Source organism: Lepidochelys kempii, chromosome 1, assembly GCF_965140285.1.
Source record: "Lepidochelys kempii isolate rLepKem1 chromosome 1, rLepKem1.hap1, whole genome shotgun sequence".
NCBI classification, from domain to species: Eukaryota; Metazoa; Chordata; order Testudines; family Cheloniidae; genus Lepidochelys; species Lepidochelys kempii.
In genome coordinates, this window is record NC_136380.1 from 243,252,787 (window position 1) to 243,266,607 (window position 13,821).

General features: G+C 43.2%; 1 protein-coding gene across 11 annotated transcripts in view; it reads right to left on the bottom strand.

Annotated features, from left to right (window-relative positions):
* WNK1 (WNK lysine deficient protein kinase 1) overlaps positions 1-13,294 on the bottom strand; it is a 170,987-nt gene extending 157,693 nt beyond the window's left edge. For 5 of the 11 annotated variants that reach the window (XM_073320403.2, XM_073320411.2, XM_073320378.2 and 2 more), the window contains exon 1: positions 11,700-13,291. In XM_073320403.2, coding sequence (XP_073176504.1) covers positions 11,700-12,476 — 777 coding nt within the window. In that variant the 5' untranslated portion in view covers positions 12,477-13,291. Of the gene's footprint in view, positions 1-11,699 lie in introns of all 11 variants that reach the window. The other 6 variants (XM_073320443.2, XM_073320424.2, XM_073320417.2 and 3 more) reach the window with 3 other exon arrangements.
* Between the last annotated feature and the right edge of the window lie 527 nt (positions 13,295-13,821).

The following is a 13,821-nucleotide window of genomic DNA, read 5'->3' on the forward strand; positions in this document are numbered from 1 at the left end:
ATTTTCAACAAGTTTTTAAAAGCATAACAAGATAACTATTGTAATTTGATATTTAATCTGAGAAAGTTTACTATTAAGTGGGATGTGAATATATGTGTGTGTGTGTGTATGTATGTATATTAATTGTGAGTTTTACTGTCCAAATAACTACAGAATAGTTATCCACTGTAGTTTTACAAGTTGAAATTAAAGTTCCCACAACTAAGTAATTCTACTGCTTTGCAGAATTTGTCACTGGCCATCGAAGAATATAGGTCCAAACAGGGCCCTGGCTAGATTAGAAAATTCTTCCCTTGACCTAGCTACTGCCTCTAGGGGAGATGGATTACATAAGCCAATCAGGGAACCTCTCCCATCGGCATAAGTACTGTCTTCACTGAAGCACTGCCCTAGTGTAGCTGCACTGCTGTAGCATTTTAAGGGTAGATAAGCCCTTCAAGTAGGGAAGCATGGAGTGTGGGAACCTACTAGCACCAACCAGAATTTCTTGCCAAGTCTTAAACCAAGCATATGTACGGGTTCATTAAAATTCAGCAACACTGTAATGGTTAATCAGTGCCTTAACCAGTAGTCACTAGATCGCAGTTGTTTTGTCCCAAGTTGTCAAGAGAAAAGGGATAGGTCAAGTACCATTATTTGGCTGGAGGAAACAATGTACAAATTGTTCTATGATTGGAAAAGTCTCCCCATTTTTCCACTTGACCCAAATGTGGGGGAGCAACATTAAGTAGTTTAATTGTAACTACAAGAGTTTCTATTTAACACTTGTGTCCTTCATCAGTACACCAAACATGTTCTCTTTAGAGGTTTCAGAGAGGTCAAAACCACCATGCAGTTTTCTACGAATTTTCTAGTCATTTAGCACTAACCAATACATGGATATTGCTGCAAGACTAAGTGTTTCATTTTCTCCCCAATTAAATAAACTGCTTCATAAACATCTAATTATAATTGCTTTAAATCTCACCTTGTGCAAAAGATGAGCCATACAGCTCGCTCTATAATATGTGATCAGAGGCAAAACACATTAACAGGATAATCCAGTAAGTCACCAGATATTCTAATTAACTTTGCCTGACCCTGGTACCACACATTTTGGAAATTGTGAGTGCATGTATAACTGCAGTGCTTCTCATGTTCAAAGTCTTTCACAAATATTAAATCCACAATAGCCTTGTGAGTCAAATAAGCCTGAGACTGATTTTATATGGGTAAATGCAGGCACGACAAGATTAAGTGACTTAATCAAAATCTGTGCGAGTCACTGAAGCTAGAAGCAGAATCTGAAATTGAAGTTTTAGTCTAGAAGTTTGAGCACAAGCAGCAGATACTTATTTTCATGTAGACTAGCAATTTTCACATTTGAACATTTACTGGCAGATTTATGCCATCCTGGTTCACACATTTTAAAGTGTTAGGGTTTTTTTTGTTTTTAAAGACAAGACCATATAAAATGTGGAACTGTTTGCAATTCTCCAACTTTCTTTCAAATGCTTCATCAGCTTTCAAAGTTTCTTATGAGGAATTGCACAGTCAGCAGCACTGGGTGATAACTAGTTTTATTTTCAGGTCTCTAATATCTGGACAGCAGACCTCACTTCTATTTTACACTTTGGATAAAAGGAGCTTCAACTGCTATGAGTCCCCAAGCTTAAGACAAATAAAGTCTCAGGCTGGAAAGAGGAGATTTGTTTGAATGATGTATTTTCCTAGTTTTAATGAAACATTAGCTATAAGATTGGACATTTGTCCTATTTCAAGCAAGTGCCATCACATGCATTAAAGCCTCTAAAAAATAAGTCATTTTGCCAGTCAAATTGAGAGTGCCGCAAGAGAACCAGTTTTCTTTTCTTCCCACTCAGTATTTTAAATATTGCCTATACCTGGTCCATGACAGGCACTTTATATTCCTTCCTGTCTGTCTTTATATATGTTGGGAAAGTATTACAGCACACTTCTCTTAACTATAGAAGCTGCTTGACACTTTGAAGGTTACTAATCTGGCAGAGGTACCAAAAAAGCAGAGAGCTGTGGTTTTTTGTTTTTTTAAACAAGAGTTGCTGTACTCAAATAAGGTTGAAAGCATCTTTACTTTGTAAGCAGTCTAAAAAGACTATTTTAGCTCTGGTATACTAGAAATTGAGAAGCTTTGTGAAAAATTCAAATCACAGGCCATTACAATAGTGCCCACATGTAAGGCCTGGTCTACACACAGTAAGATCACCAGACAGTCCCTCAAGTAAAGATTTACAATTTAAGGCCCTTGGAAGAAGCTTCCAAAGATCAGCAGACTGAAAACTTACCAAATAGACAATAAAGGAAGTCATCTGTCATACCAAGTCATTAAGTTTTGCCCTGTCCAATGCCATATGAAAAAAGTGACTTAGGGCTTATCTACACCATGTTTTCACCCACACTAGAGGAGTGAAAGTTTTAGTGCTCACTGGAGTGTCCTGCGCTAACTGGCACATGTGGACCTTGCTGGAAAACATGAAGAGTTCCCTTGTACTCGTTAATGTAGTCTCAAAATGAGCACTCTTTCTAGAACATTAATTTCTACAGCTCTTAAAGCTTCAGGCAGCAACTGATGTTTTAAACACCATGTTGCATAGAGCAACCCAGAGCCAGTCCACACAACAAAGGGCAACACCAACCCAGAGCCCTTTCTACCCTGGGATCAACAACGGGGACCACTAATTTACAGCTGAGCCATGTAAAGCACAGAAATTTTAGTGCAGACAAGTCCTAGAATGCATTTGCACTCCAGAACCAGGCCTTTCACCACTCTCACTCTAGAAAAATTCCATAGTAATGTATTTTTTTTCTGATGAAGGGGAATATAGTGTTTTGTGTACGTCTCCAGGGCACAAGCCTGGGCAAATGATATGGAGGCCCTGAGTTGCCCATGCATCAGGACCCCCTTCTAGACATCACCAGTAAAACCCAGTGGAGAAGAAACACCAATACATCTAGTACCTGATCTGCTGCAGGAGTTGCCAGAAAGATACTGAATTCCATTCCCGATTTCTTATCTGAGTTTTCTCTCATAACCTTACATTTTCCAAGTTCACCCATAAGACAGTGGGGCTTTTCTGTCAGGAGTTGCTCCCTTAGCCTGTAATGTATCTGAACAGCAAAATCTCATCATAAAATTTGAATTGGCCTGTAGTTTCCATCAAGATGAAAAATGCAAGTGTCCACAGTAAAATTTTCAGATGCAAACACCTTAGAAAAGGCCAAGCCATTTTCAGATTAGCAGCTGAATCAATAAGCAAGTGAAGGATGTTTGTGGTTTTTTCACTAAAAAAGAAGGCGCGAAGAGGAAACTAGAGCTCACTCTGCCATCAGCTACTTTAATTTTTGCTGTTAAGTTTCCAGCACACTACTTGCTTCTGGTAAATCTGACAACTCACTAAACCAGTGAATTGTATGCTATTTTCTGCATTTGACCAGCATTAGGTTTCCTCCAACGACCACTCTATACACAATAGCTCCCTACTTGCCTAGATCCTGAGTGCAATACTGAAGTGAAAAATATTGCTGGAAGCTCAACATGGGAGATTTCTAATAAATTCAGTCAGTTTTCCCACCAGTATTTCTGATGTAGTTAACCTACAGTGAGACAGAATGAGGTCTGCATTCAGTAAGTCTCAACTGCTCCCTTCAACTCAAGTTAGACATCATTTCTCATGGTTCCTTCCCCTGCCTAAAAGTATCTGATGTTGAGTGGGTCCAAGCCAACTGAAAACAGCACAGATCATTTCAGCATAGAGTACCTACAGGATTTTAGAAGCTAATGCTTCCAATATATGCATAACTCTTGATGAAACAGGTTTATTCAGAAAAAAATTGCTGTTACCCCAAGGAATGTGGGCAGTGTCTTGAAGTTAAATTGTAAACAGTTGCACCAGGGGAGAGAAAACTAAAAATAGTTGTTTGGTGAAATATATCAAGGCTTTAAGAAATAAAGCCACTCTAAAAACTCATCTGGAAAATAAAGAAATGCTGACATTCTGTAACATTTAACCAAATCCTAGCAGTAACACAGAAGCTGTTATTAACAGATGTACGTTACATAAGCATATGCAGATGTTTAAATCCTTAAGATAATCGCCTGGATTTCATCTTTTAATAGTAATACTCATATGCTCTAGTTTGTGTCCACCATCTTAACAAGGAGAGAAATAGTCAATGTTTTCATATCGTTCAAGATTCATATGCATTGGTCCAAGCAACTCACCAGAAAGAGTCAGTAAGGCAGAAATGATCCATCTCCTGTTAGGGCAGTTAACACCATAACAGAGATCAGCCGGCAAAAAAAAAAAAAAAAAAAAAAAAAAAGAGATGCAAGCATGGGTAACTGATACCAATTGAGTAGACATTTAAAGGCTAAGCAAGACTGTCTGGTCTGACCAGCTGTATTAACAATACCAGACGACAGTCATCTGTCACACATGGTATTGTCTGTCATCCAAATGCATCCCATCTCAACTATTCTATCTAACTTATGCCAAAACACTCAAAAACCAAGGGTCCTATCCCTCTACCACCAATGAACAGAGGTATACTACAGATTATGGGCACGTTTCACAGTCATTCACTGTGTGGGTTCAGGGGGAGAAACAAGGCAGACAACTAAAAATGAAAAAAGTATATCTGGCAGGGAAAGAAGCAGATTAGATTCACAACCTATATTCAGCTACTGGTATAGCGAAAGTAGGAACTGGTACAGCCATTTAGATAAAGAGGGAGTTGAAAAGTCATGAGACAGAATCTCTCCTTTCTGCATCAGTGGCTTAAGGAGCCATATTCTCCCATCACAGTCAATGGGAGTTACCCTGCACTGGGAGAATAGGCACTCAATTTGATAGTTATTAAAAGTTTCACAGTCTGTTGACTGCTCATTGACCTAGTTGAAATAAGTCTGTTGGTTCTTGAACTATTCCCATTAGAGTTTCCACATCATAAATCAGCACAGAAAAATTGTGTTGGCTGTCTCAGACATGCCAAGAATTGAAGAGGCTTGGTGGGCCTTCCACCTCTTTTTAGTCTTACTGGTAAAATAGAGGGAACAAGCTTGTACTGCTGCAGCCTATCCTGTGAATCACTAGATGGCTCTAGTATCCCAAGTTCAGGCATTTAAAACAGCACTAAACAAGCAGCAGAGGGCACCATATCTCCTTCTGCACGGAAAGTATTACTAGCTTTTTCCCCCACAACAATTCCTTCCTCCCAGCATAAGCCTGCTAACATGCCAGGTTCTCTTATGTGTCACTCAGCAGTACCTGGTCATTTTAACCAGGAGATGGGCTACAAAATAAGGATATATGTTCTGCAGCCTGCTAAATTTCCACTTTTCAGGTAAGCTCAGACACATCAATGCAAGCTTAAGCTCAGACTTGAAATTTTAAGTTACAGTCCAAACTTACAAATGAAAGTCTAATAAGAGCTCTCCCACCTACACCCCAATATTCTCAAAGTTTTCTTCTACTGAAAAATCCTTGATCACTTAAAAAAAAATCCAAGTATTTTAAGAGCATTTTCTAAGAAACCTTGACAATAATGCAGTCTGGAGTGAGCCAGAGATCTTTAGCTAGCTGCAGAATGTTTCTTTAACAGCATGCCCACTCTGTTCTGAATGAAGAATGCCATGAATGTGTACCTTTTCTTGCACCCCTTAGAGCATGCGTCTCAACAATTCTGGGCAAGACACCTTGGAATGCCTTAAAACCACTTGGTGGGGCACTAGGCTAAGGGTTAGATCAGATGACAACGTAAAAGGTCCACAGGGATGGTGGATGACCCAATTTGGATTGTCCTGGTGATCCTCCTCTTCCCTCCCAGTCATCCCTAGCCAGTCAGTTAATGACTTATTCGAGGAAGGGTTAAATCTAGGCACTCTCTGTGGTGTATCTTCACATGATCATGCTGCATTCATAAGTGCTGCACACAGTTATATGCATTCAAGTTTATGAAAAGACAATACTTAAACTTTAGTGGGTATATTACCTCCATCGTAAGGTCCTTCAGCATTTTCCTATACTTGATTGAGCAATTGTCTCAAGTTATACACGATTGCCAAAAAAAAATCTAGTGCTTTAATGCTATTAGACAGTGAACCTCATTTCTTTTGTATCTATCCAGTTAAAACTACACAAGTAATACTAGATAGGCACAGTAACGGAGGACTTGCCATACTAGATCAAAGTCAATTTACGTCCAGTATCCTGTTTCTGATAATGACCCATTATCAGATGCTTCAGATGAAGGTGAAAGAAACCCACAGTATGCAGATGTGAGATCATCTGCCCCCTATATAAATCTCATCCCCATCTCTAGCAGTCAGAGACTGGTTTAAACCTAAAGCATGAGAATAAATATCATCAATAGCAAATTTTGGAAGCAATAACTTTGGATATTCTTGATCTCCAGAATAGTTCCTCAGTTTGGAGCAACATACTTGTCCTCTGTAGTGTCCCATCTCCCACATGGAGACGCCTCAAATTGTGTTCTTTTACATGGGAAAAGAACTGCCTTTTTCCAAATTAGGTTGAGAATTTGACAAAGATGCTTTGCTGCCCCAGAACATTTCAATGTCATCATAGACTATGCACTTGATTAGACACTTAGTAAATGCACTTTTGACATATGCCTTGATAAGAACCTCACCAACACAACACTAGCTGTTGAATCAACAGACAAGCTAGTAGCAGCATTTAAAGTCCTGGGAAAGCGCAGTGGCAAAAGTCAGCCCAAAAATTAATTGGAGTAAAAGCAAAATTCTTCCAGTTGATTACTCTGAACACCGAGTGCTCAAGCACCTTAATGGGCAGCCACCCAAGACTGTCAGTGATTTCATCAACCTTGCCTTTGGCATCAGTAACATGGGCAGCATTGAGAAAGCATTGCAAAAGCACAGTCAGTAGTGGGGCACCTCATTAAGAGCATCTTCTGGAAACCGACCATCCTGCTAAGTAGGGAGATGAGGCTAAGCATATACAATGCTTCGGTGGTCCGTATTCTGAAACATGAGACTGAAACATGGCCTCTCACTGTCATGACTGAAAAGAAGTTGGACACCATTCAAGTAAAGCATGTTCAAATAATCAAAAGCCTCAAGGAGACAAATTCAAGTTGAATGAAGAGATCTGTTTTCTAACTAAACAGGTCCTGCTTTCTCAAATGGTCACCCAACACACTCATGTGGTATGTTCATCTGCTCTGAATGCCTACCAACTTCTCTCCAAGAATCATCTTCTACTATGATCCAATGAAAGCAGATGAAAGACACGCCCTGTAAGACCTAAAACCCATCTCTTACTGGCATCCTACCCCGTAATCCACCAGATTTGGCTCAGGACAGAACATCATGGACGCTCATAATACATTCAGTGACCCTAAACTGTCCAAGCAACAGCATGAGAATGAACCAGTCTGCACAGACTGGCAAATTAACACCCACCGCACTTTCATGTTTATCAGTATTAGTGCTCTTTCACAAGTGATCAATTCCCATAGCAATCCAACATCACTCGGAAGATTCTCAGTTCAAACCAGTTATGCTGCAGGTCTGTGTTATTTGATGAACTTAAGTAGACTACACAATCCCACTCAAAACTGACTCAATGAGAGGAAAGAAGGGACTTACCTGGACGTTCACAGACCACACCTAAGACTTAGTTTACATGAATAATCAACTGCAACTGTGACTTCCTCTGACCTACAGTTACTCAATAACATAGAGTTAAGTTTAATGTAACAAGAATAAGGCATCATGTATTCCTCCTAGTAGCAATGCCACTTGAACCAAAAGAGGCTGTTCAAAAATGAAAAACAATTCTTAACTATCAGATTAACCAGCCATGTTACGAGTTACACACAGCTATTTTCCCCTCTTTCAATTACTGCCATTCCATTCACAAGGAGATATTTAACTGATTTTGTGCTTGCCATCTATATCATGAAGCCTATTAGAGTGCTGACCCTAACTGCATCTAGAAAGAGGTTGTGACACATCCAATTATGACAATGGAAGATGCACTTCAACCCATGTAACCAGTGGAAGAAGAATAACAGAAGTGAGAACCAAGCATTTGGAGCAAAGCCAAAATATGCTACAAGGCTGCATAGTGGTCTACCATTGAATCACTACAAGAGCCTCCAGATCACAGATTCCCACTTCCCTGTATAAGGAAAGAAAAAACAGAAATTTCACCCACGTTTCCTACCTGAAAAAAGGGAGAACTGCCATTAAGCTACACATCTGTAGCTTTTGGAGAACTAAAAATAAGTTTACTTTTCCATTTATGCTACAATTCTCAGCCTGACAAACACAAGGTACACCACCATGCAGTCATCCAGTCTTCTGAAAGACATGGTGAGATTTTCCAAAGTGACTTGGGAAAATAAGTAATTTTTCAAAATGGATTTAAGTATCTACATTCCTTTTGAAAAATGAGACACTCCCAAAAATTTTACCCTTGATCTCCCTACCTGGTTCCTAGTTTAGAGTCAAAGACAGATGTGTCATCCAGTTAGAAACCCCACAGTTAAACAGACATTCTACTGCCAAGTCCATTCTAGGCTTGCCTGCGTAATACACCAAATCCTTGAATGCTCTAGCAGGAGTGTCCTCAGTACTATATAATTTGAACACTTCATGATGAAAAATATTTAACAATTTTGATAAACAGTAAAAAGATTGGCAGTTTAGCCTTTCCTATCAGCAAAGATGTTTCAGATAACTTAGGCATTAAATGTATACTCAAAAGACTATAAGTTAAATACATATAGAAGTTTTGGTAGGCTTCCATACACTGCATTTGCAGTTTGTCCCCCATCATGTGCCTTCCAAATAAGAATTGTGATGTTTTATTCCTCTATCATCTTTTCAAATTGTGCGATACCATGTATATAGCAAGTTTTACTTACACCAGGTTAGGCTGCTATATCATGCAAACGAGCGTCAGCCAGAAAACGGTGTCTGTGGCTACACGCTATGCTTAAGTAAATTCTTACCAAGTTCAGATGTGACTTATTGTGGTAGCACTGGATACAAAAAAAAACCTCCTGAACTAAAGGAACACCTGCCATGCTCATCACCTCTCCTATGTCTAGAATGCTCTTTCAGCTCCCAAATTACATAGCAGTGCTAGTGTTGAGATCTAGAAATAAACTGAACATTTTGGACAGAGTTCTTTTCAAAAGAAAAAGTAAGATTTAATTCTTTGAATTTCTTCCCCAACTTTACTAGGTTCAACTATAGACAAGAGGTAGCTACTGTATTTTCAAATAATACTTTTCAAAGCACCAAAATGATGAAAAGTTTAAACATAAATTGGTCACAAAGTCAAGACAGACCTAAAAGAATCAGAGCTCATTTGTGCTCACAAAAGAAATTAATCCACCTGAGGTTGGCATAGAGTTCACTAATTCCTCCTCTCTGCAACACTCCTTGAATCAGTAGATCCTTATAAAGCGTCAGTTCATCCTTGCAAAGCCATACAGTTGAGTCTGAGTGAAGTGAGCAGACCAAGAAAACTTCAATGTAAGTGACAGAACAGCAATGACATCCTCCTATAATTATTACTGAAGTTAATATGTAGTATCACTACAGGGTCCCTCTCCAGTCAAAACTGAAGGCAGTGAGGAATCAGCAGATTCATGGCCTTAAAATATCCTATGTACCATGCATCACAGGCTCTCATTTCTGTAGTTGCTAGTTTATTTCTACTGCCTACAGGACAGTTCTCTGTTCACGCCCTGTACCTTTGTCACTCACCCTGTGGAGTTATCACACAATTGGTACTCAAACTGCAAACTGTGAAATATAAGTAATAATGTAATCTACAAACCACTCATGAACTCCAGTTCGGTTTTGCTGGAGGGCTATCACCCTTTTCTTACTCTGTAAAGATTTTCTTCCCCCTGTTTTACATTGTTATTCCAACAATTATGTTATTTCTGAAGTGTCTGATAAAAGAATGTTTAACTTCAAAATCTGTTAAGTCTGTTTTATAAACAGACTTATTTGTAAATAAAAAGTATGTGATGTTTCTATTAGCCAATTTGTTCCTGTAGTACCCCAAAACCATTAGTACATTCTGACTGTCATATCATCTGCTGAAGTCAGAAATTATCACTACCAAGCTGACAATCATTTCAGGACAATAAACAATACCTGAATATTAAGATGAATCTGAGAGTAACTCAAAGAGCCTTTTAAACAGCGAATAAGGTTAGGATTTCAAATCAAAATTACATCAGACTGCATACAGAAAACAGATAAATTTTCAATGCGCAGTCTGAGTGGTGCGTTAAGTAGCGCCTAGCATCTGACTGGGCATCAACTATTAAACACAGACAGGACTAACAACAACAATACCCTGAGTACACTGCTAGGTCTTATGATTTGTTTAAGAGAAAAGAAAAAGAAAAAAAAACTTGCAAAGCTATTATCACAAACCTATTAGGTATGTGGTGATGCATAGCTACCCAGAACACTGGCAGAGATGTCATTTGCTTTCAGAATGCATGCTACAAATACAAGCTGAGAGTGGTCTCAGTCATTTTTCAGTTTTACTGTGACAGTAGGTAAGTTGCTCTGTGGAGGAGAAAGAATTTTGGCACATGAGATACTGCAGCCATTCAGGAAAGAGCACTGAGATCATGCACTTGATCCCTCAGAAGCAATGGGGAAGATTATTTTCCACTGCTGCCTTTCTTCTGCCCCCTCCAATTTTTCAAGAGCAGAGACTCTCCATTCCCCCTATTTCAGATATTTGTAACTGGTAGGCCAAGCTCTACCCTCCCCCTTAACCTTGTTGCACAGCAACCTCTCATTCAGTTATACATGCTCCAACTCGCCATGGAGCTGAAGTTGCTGCTGTTGCCATCATGAGACTGGGGTTCAGCACAACCTTAGCTCTGTCGAAGTGAAGAGCTGGCAGGTACGGCAACGTCTTTGTACCAGTTTAACCAGATAGTTACCTGGAAAGATTGAATTTTAGCCTTCACAATTTTACAAAAGGCAAGCATTTACTTCCCAGTGTATCAACAGGCAGCCATGGGACTTAGGCTGAACTACTGGGGATTGATTCATAGTACACTACCAGCTCAAATTTAATTTTACATTGGTTGGTTTACCTCTGTATTATGTGCACTTTGCTAGCATATTTCTTGAGTATCTCCTGTAAAATGACGTAAGCTACACATGCAAGTGTTTCCCCTACCATATACATTTCTCTTAAATTAATGTAAAATGCCAATCCTCTGAAAAAAAATATTTTAGCTGGAGGTAGACTTGAACTAGACTTCAACAAGTGTGAATGCTAATTTTATAGCTTGAACCCCTTTATCTGGACTCCCTCAGGTAAAGGGTTTTGTGCAACACTCCAAATTACCTTTAGAAGACATGAAGGCTAAGTGCTCCAGCAAACTCAAAGAGGTTACTGATTCTGAAGACTCAGCACTTGGACAACCTCATAAGGGCGAAGAGGCCTTTAGGGAATCAAACAGGCAGCCTAGCTCATGGGAGGAGTTGCTCCCTCCATTCAAGGAATGGTTGGCTGGGTGGCACCTAGGGAAAACTGTGTCCCCCATCCCTAAGGACAGCTGACCTGTCATCTGAGGATCCTACCCTTCTCTTGAGGCTGGCAGCAGGGGAGTGACTGTGCTTGGGGAATTTGCACCTCTTTTACCTGTAGTTCACACCAGGCAACTTCCACCGTAGTCTCGGTGTCCAACCCCTTGTAGACTGTTTTGAAGGAGCCTCTTCCAATCTCAATATCGAATTTGAGGAAGCGGCCGTCAAGAGAGAAGCCCACCGCCTTGGTCTCCAGCTCCTCGATATCCTCTTGTTGTCGGTTCCGCCCCTCCTGGAGCTCCCGGCTGGCGGTGGCCGCGCTGCCTACCGTGCTAATAGGGAGTTGGGGGGTGGCTTCCTCTGCCTCTCCTTTGGGCAGTAGCGGGGCGGTGTCCTCTGCTGCAGCGGGCTCCTGAATGGGTTGTTCCTCGGGGGGAAGCGACAGAGACGGCTGCTGCAACAGTAGCAGGGGGACGTGGGTGACAGAGATGCAGGAGGTCTGGCTAGCAGGCTCAGGAGGGGAGCCCAGCAGCGGGGTGATACTCCCGGGAGTGGCGACGGCCGGGGGTGCTGCGGGCTGCAAGCTAGGCAGCTCCAGAGCTGTAGCATTGGAGTCGCAGATCACGCTACGGCGGAAGAAGCGGTGCTCGGTGGCTGCAGCCCCACGACTGTCCTTGTCCATGGTGTGGCGGCGGCGCCGGTATTCCTCGCTCCGGCCCCCGCCTCCCACCTCGCCGCCTGCTCCTCCGGCCCCCGAGCCATCATGGTCAGCGACGGCTCCTAGCTTCTCCCCCACGGAGCTGTCCGAGCTAGAGCCGTTCTTGGGCGGAGGCGGCGGGGGAGCCAGGAAGCGGGGGGCCAGGCTGCTGCTCCCTACGGCGCCCTCCGACATGGTGCTGCGGGGCTCGGGGTAGCGCTGCTGAGAGGATGCGGGGTGGGAAGTGTCACTGAGCAGGGAGCGCGTCCGGCTGCGGCTGCAACAGAGGAGGGTCCCAAGGGCTCCTCACAGCGGGGCTTGGCGGCGGCGGCTGAGCCAGCGGCGGGGTGGGTCCCTGCTTAGCGTCCACATCCATCCTGCCGCGGGGAGCCGTGCAGCGGGGCCGACATGGAGCGACAGCAGCGGGGCCAGGACACGGGACTAGGGGGGAGAAGTCGAGAGGAGCCCGAGGCAGGTGCTGGGCCGGGAGCAGCCGCTGGCCGCCCGGAGCGGGACAGCCCAGCTGCTCTCGGAGAGGAAAAGCGACCGGCCCCCCCGGGCTAGGAAGCGGGGCAGGCCCAGGCCGGGAAGCGACTGCGCCGGGGGCGCAGGCCCCGCACACCCCTGCCGCGAGAGGGGAGGGCAGGCCCGGCACGCCCCGCCTGGGGGGAGAAGCGCGGCCCGGTCACTCGGGGGAGCTCTCGCCTCACACGGCGCCCATGGCGACCTCGGCCTCCTCCCGGTAGGAAGTAACCGCTCGCCGCGGGGCCGGCCCCCTCGCTGCCTGCCGGCGCCTCACAGCGAGCCGGAAACCCCCCTCGCGGGTCTCTCACCGGGGCTGCCCGCGAAGCTGCCGCAGCCGCCGCCTCCTCCTGCACAAGGCCCCGGCCCGGAGAACCCGGGTGTCTCCCTCGCGAGGGTAGAGGGGAGGAGCCGCTGCGCCCGGCCCGGCTAATTCTCCGCGCTAAATGGCGACTAGCGCCCGAAACCGACAGACATAGACAGCCCCGTGGAGCACGCCCCCTCCTCCGACCCCGTTCTGCGCCTGCGCTATAGCGCCGCGCTTCCTGGGAATGGTAGTTTTTTCATCCCTCCTCTGAGGGAACAGAAACGCAGTTAACCTACAACTCCCATCGCGCACTGCGCTGATGCACGGCATCACGGGAATTGTAGTTTCCTTCTTGCGGGCTACTTACAGCTCGAGCCTGGCTGCTCCTCACACAATACTGTGGTAGAAGCTGTGCTGACTGGGGCAGGGCAGGAAGAGAGGGGAGGGAATCATTACATATGGATTAATTCTCGGAGAAGAAAGGAATCTCTCATCATACTCAGTCGACTCAGGGCTACAATGCAATATAAATTATATGCTTTAATAGATTGAATGCTACTGTTTTCAAACCTGCCCCCAACTCTCAGGGTTCTTTTTCAAAATCTAAAAGCAATGAAAATGTTTCCATGATTTGTTTTTATACATTAAAAGAAAAATAGTTTTTATCTAACCAAAAAGGATTCAGGGCTAGCTCCTCAGCTGGTGTGAATT